At 49.3% G+C, this 5,513-nt stretch overlaps 1 protein-coding gene across 1 annotated transcript in view; it reads left to right on the top strand.

Moving 5' to 3' along the window:
- The window catches only part of KCTD16 (potassium channel tetramerization domain containing 16), a 50,238-nt gene that overhangs the window by 44,457 nt on the left and 268 nt on the right, over nt 1-5,513 (top strand). The window contains exon 2 of the mRNA XM_010015287.1: nt 5,290-5,503. Coding sequence (XP_010013589.1) covers nt 5,290-5,503 — 214 coding nt within the window. The remainder of the gene's footprint in view (nt 1-5,289; nt 5,504-5,513) is intronic.

The raw sequence follows: 5,513 nt of genomic DNA, 5'->3' as shown, positions 1-5,513 counted from the left end.
CAGGAATGCTGGACAGCCAGACCTCTTCAGCCTACAAACCAGGCTATTCATTTCCCTTCTCTTCTTTGGGCTAAATGCTTGTTAAACTGTCAATGAAGAAGGCAGGTGAGAACTGGAAGGTGGCTCTTGCTTCCATACAGCCAAAGATTTTCCTTAGTGGATGAGAGCTACAGGGTGGAAAGGCAGATAAATCTGGTTGGGCAAGCCTGAATGATGTCTACAGTGCTACCAGAGGAGGATTTGGTGAAGCAGACAGCTGTGGTTAGACTGACAGAGAGGTTCCAAAAAAGACTGATTTGAAGACACCATAACCAGAAACAACTAGAAGTTGACAGATGACCTGGGTTAATGATGGAGACATTTGCTGAGGTATCACCTTATCCTGGGAAGGATGCTGACAGGACAGGACAGGACAGGCTGCTCCTGCAGTGGGGACAGCCACCCTCACCGACAGCTTGTTGTGGTGGGAGATGCCTGAAGCTGAAGGGTCCTTCCAGGATGGGTTTTCTGGGTATCATAGAATCACGGAGTCTCAGCTTCCAGCTTGGAAGGGGCCTTATGGGTCATCTGCTCCAATCGTTCTAGGCAAAGCATGGCCTGGACTAGATGTCCCAGCACCTTGTCTAGCCAAATCTTAACAGTGTCCAGCGCTGGGGAGTCCACCACTTCTTTGGGGAGATTATTCCAGGGGCTGGTTGTTTTCAATGTGAACTCAAGGGTGTTTATTGCATATACAAAAGTGATGTCCAAAAGAGCAAATTGGCTATGAAAGTAGTTTTCCTCTAAATAAAGAGGCTTTGCTATGAAGTGCAAGGAAGAGCCTGCACACCATGGGGTACATCACGGTGGTCAGGAACGCCTGACCATGCTGATGGCCACACTTGAGCAATTTCTTCAAATGCTTTCTGTTTCTTACCATACTGCTGCTCACACTTTGTGCTTCCCTTCCCACCCTGAATTTTAACTTCATCACATGTTACTTTGAGAAAGATCCATATATAAATATTTTGGCTCATTTAATATGCCTTCTGGTATGTTAACACCAGGTCTCATATTTTCTCCACCATTTGGGGAACTTATTTTTATTTTCAAACAAATCTGATACTCTTACCTAAGTTCATTTCCAGATTTCAGTGTTGTATTTTATCAGAGGAGTGCTGGTGAAAATGACACAGTGCTGGGAGACAGCCTCCTGGTAGAAGCATATGTGCTGGCTTGGGGACAGGCTGAAGTGTTTTTGCACGAGTCACAGACCTGTGCAGACAGAAAGGCCATGGGCAAATAATTCTGGTTTTTACACTGGGTTGGCAGGTTTAGAAAATATAAATGGAAAAAGCTTTAAAATAGAAAAATTACATTAGTGGAGTGGACTAGGAACGAAGCTGGGATCTGAGGAGAACAGCTCACGTCCTGGATCCATCAGTTCCCCTCTTTCCCCCTCACTGCTGCCTTTGAACATATGGGAGAGTTCAAAGCAATAACATTACTGTCAGGTCCGTCCCTGGCTTTGTTTGCTTGCTGAAATTTGACTGAAGATACTTGATCCCACATGCAAATAAACCTGCCACATGCCCGTCCTGCTGCCAGCACCCATTCCCGAGCCAATTACTTGCATGGCATTTGTCATTGTTCCTAAGCTTTACCTTGGTAATTTTATTTAGACAGGGGCATTTTCTACTGATAAATCTGGCTCGATTACCAAGTCAGAATGTATTTATTAAAACAGCAATTAGACCTTGGTCTCTCATCAATCACAACACCTTTAATTCATGCATGGATGCAAAAATTGTTCGAGGCGTTGTGCATGCATGAATGAGTGATCTAAATCAAATTGTCACTTCACCAACATCACCTTATCTTCAGACCTAGAGGCAACCCATTTTTTATTTACCATATGAATAATGTGCAATATTTTTAAAAGCTTCAACTCTTCAGTGTTTTTGGTGTGGAAAGGAGAATATTTGCTTCACCAGGCTGGAAACAAAGGGAAACGTGGAGGCGAGGGCATCAGCTCCTCAAGTGCTCCAGGGATAGGACCTCATGGGCTGGAGGGGATGGGAGCCTATCAAGGGTGATCCAGAGGCTGCCTGGCTCAGAGTGGAAGCGACCCCCCTTCCCCCCCCCCTCCCCCCCTGCCAATAGTCTTGGCTGTGGTGTTAGTTACTGCTCAGATGGGGATCGTTTGCTGCAATTAGCCCTAGCAGAAGAGATAAAGTATGGAGGAGACAGCAAAGTCTGAGAATAATTGAGAGGTTAAAGGTGTAGGGACAAGGAAGAAGAAAGGGAATATGAACTAGGACCCTAAAGTAAACAGCTTTAGGGCTCTAAAGCAAGAGAAGTGGTGAGAAGAATACAAAGACAACAGAAATGGACGAGATTGGATTGATAGCAAGTAAAACAGAATGGCTCGAATTAGGATGCTCACAGACAAAGGTCAGTACAGCCATGGGTGTAGGGGTAAGGAATGTCTGGACAGTGCTTCAGGGAGCACTCAGTGCCAGACCTTTGCCCTGCATTGTCCCTTCCCTTTGAGCTAGAAAACTCGGTGCCACTCGATGAGCAGTTCGTTGCTGTCTCTGTATCTGTAGCAACAAACCTGCAGTTTGTTATCTTGTGCCAGGCTCAGCTGTCCCTCTTCCCCTGGGAAAAAAAACAACCCAGAAGTAACCCCAAACCAAAACTGACCCCAGACATCAGGGAAAGGGCTGTGAAAACTGCGGGACCTAAATAAAAGGCCTGTAATCCCGAGAACAATGAGCTCTTCTGCCTGTAAGGTCAGAGCTGTGTGAGGAAGCGGGCTCCATCCCGCTGCGTGTTCTCACACATCAACACAGGCTCTCATCCCAAATTCAGCAAGGAAAAAAAAGATCAGACTTCCGAAATTTCTTGTAGAACAGTAATTTTCAGTGTTCATGCTGAATATTTCAATTCTGGTTCATTCTGGAATATCACAACACTTCACTTTCGTAAGTCTGAAGCACTATAACAGAAATCAACCATAGGTAGTGTGGTATTAGAATTTCCATTTCGAGGCAGGTGTCGCAGTGAAAGGAGGTGTTGCAGTGACGTAGCTGAGCGCTTCCCCAGCGCCAATGCCACCAGAATCCTCACGCTCTGAGGATTTCCATTTCAACACAACAGCACTTACAGAGAAAAGGTTCTCGGGAAGTGTTTGGCCCTTTCCCCTGGGGTCTGTCTGAGGTTTCACATGTTTGCTTGTGCTCCCCCTGTGTTTCCAGGGGGGTTGAAGAGTGGGGGGTGGGGGTCTGCCCCCTGGGCAGTAGTAATTCATTTAATGTTAGTGGGGTTAAATCTGGGGGAGCTCCCATGGGACAGGCTGGGGCTGGGCACAGCAGCGGATGCAGCCATATGGTGAAACAGCACTTGGTTGGGAGTTCCTTCTGGAGAGCATTTGAATTTGAATAGTGTCATGTTTTCTGTTAGCCTTTTTGTGGGTGAGCTAATGTGAAACCCTTCTTGAGCTGTGGTCTTCCAGTGCCTGAAAGGGCTGACAAGAAACCTGGAGAGGGGCTTTGGGTAAGGGATGTAGGGACAGGCCAACGGGAATGGCTTTAACCTGCCAGAGGGGAGATTGAGATGAGCTCTGAGGCAGAAGCTCTTCCCTGTGAGGGTGCTGAGGTGCTGGCACAGGGTGCCCAGAGAAGCTGTGGCTGCCCCATCCCTGGCAGTGTTCAAGGCCAGGTTGGACACAGGGGCTTGGAGCAACCTGGTTATCTGTGGTGGACCTTGTGATGGCCAGGGTGAGGGTCTGTGCACCATTTCTCACAACAAAGACTGTTGTTTTTAGTGTGGAGGTTCTGTGCTAGTTCTATTTTCTATCACAGTTCTGTCCCTGGTTTTCTGCACACCAGCAATCCCTCTGCACACGGATTTCCTGTTCCCTGCTTGGAGTGGGTTTGTTGTGGAAGAGGGAGAGGAGAAGAGAAAAACTGGAAGGCTGATGGTTTGTGTGTCAATTATACATCAGAGTCTTTGCTGCTTCTTCAGAAGCTTCTAATAATAATAATTATAATTAGGGCACTGGGAGACGAATGTGCTGAGATCAGGGAGAAAGCCAGGCAAGCCAGGCCAGAATTAATTAGCCTCTTTTATCTCAGAATCTCAAAGCATTTAGACATTAATTAATGAATTCAGTGGTTAAATCAGCATGATGTTCAGTTTGCTGCGGGAATGGTGGCTGGTGCCGGGGCTCAGCACCCATCCTGCTGAGCCATGGGTGCTGCATGGGTTGGTGCTGCTGCAGGTGCTTCCCTCTCGCTACAAAACACAGGGCACTGTCTGTCACCCTGACAGCACCCAAAGCCGGGATGAGGAGACCCGTGCCCTGTGCTGGGAACTGTGCGAGTCCTCAGGAGCTGTGTGTCCCCTGAGCATTGAAGCTGATGTTCTCCTATGGTGAACAAAGGTTCTCCACTGCCCCAGACCCAAACTCAATGAAATCTCCCACCTGTGGCACTGAGGTTATCCCAGTTAACCCACCACTTCCTCCAGCACCCAGGTCTTGCCTGGTTTTCACTATTCTTCCTCATGAATAGATGCATTTCTGCCTCCCAGCTCACCCGCTGTATGCCCATCCTTGGTGAATATTCATTAAGTGAAATTAGCGTCTATTAGGTCTTAATTAACTTATAAAAGGCTTGTTTTGTGGTAATGAAGTGTACACTCTAGATGTGCCTGATGGCAGCTGGTGTGTCCCCCTGCCCATAACGCACACCCTGGCAGGGTCTGGCCCTCCAGCATGGCATGGGGTGCTGCACCCCTTCTTCTGCCCCGTAGCTGTGAAATTACAGCTGATGGGGTGTCTGTGACATAAATGTGTGCAGAACATGAGGGTGCTGAGGTGCTGGCACAGGGTGCCCAGAGAAGCTGTGGCTGCCCCATCCCTGGCAGTGTTCAAGGCCAGGTTGGACACAGGGGCTTGGAGCAACCTGCTCTAGTGGAAGGTGTCCCTGCCCGGGGCAGGGGTTGGAGCTGGAGGAGCTTTGAGGTCCCTTCAACATAAACCAGTCTGGGATTTATTCTGTGATTCTCTGAGTTCCTGGAAGTTGAGGAGGGGAGATGACCCTGAGGGGAACTGCGCAGCACATGCCAGTGGAGCGGGTGAAGGAGCTCCGGAGTTAGAGGAGATCAGCTCCCGCCTGAGACTGGGTGGAGGTTGTGGTGTCAGTTGTGGGGACATTGTGGAAAGGTGCCCGAGGCGGGAGGTGCCTCAGGCACAGCGGGGTGTCAGAGCTGCGCTAACCCGGGCACTCTCTGTTCCTCTTGCAGGCGAGCCCTCCCGGTGGTCCTCATCCCACTGCGACTGCTGCTGCAAGAACGGCAAAGGCGACAAGGAGGGAGAGAGCGGCACGTCGTGCAACGAGCTGTCCACATCGAGCTGTGACAGCCAGTCTGAGGCCAGCTCCCCACAGGAGACCGTCATCTGTGGCCCTGTCACCCGCCAGCCCAACATACAGACTCTGGACCCGCCGGGCCAGAAAGGACGCGGGGCG

The sequence above is a fragment of the Nestor notabilis genome, unplaced genomic scaffold (assembly GCF_000696875.1).
Source record: "Nestor notabilis isolate BGI_N333 unplaced genomic scaffold, ASM69687v1 scaffold22355, whole genome shotgun sequence".
NCBI lineage: Eukaryota > Metazoa > Chordata > Aves > Psittaciformes > Psittacidae > Nestor > Nestor notabilis.
This window is presented reverse-complemented; position numbering and strand designations above follow the sequence as displayed.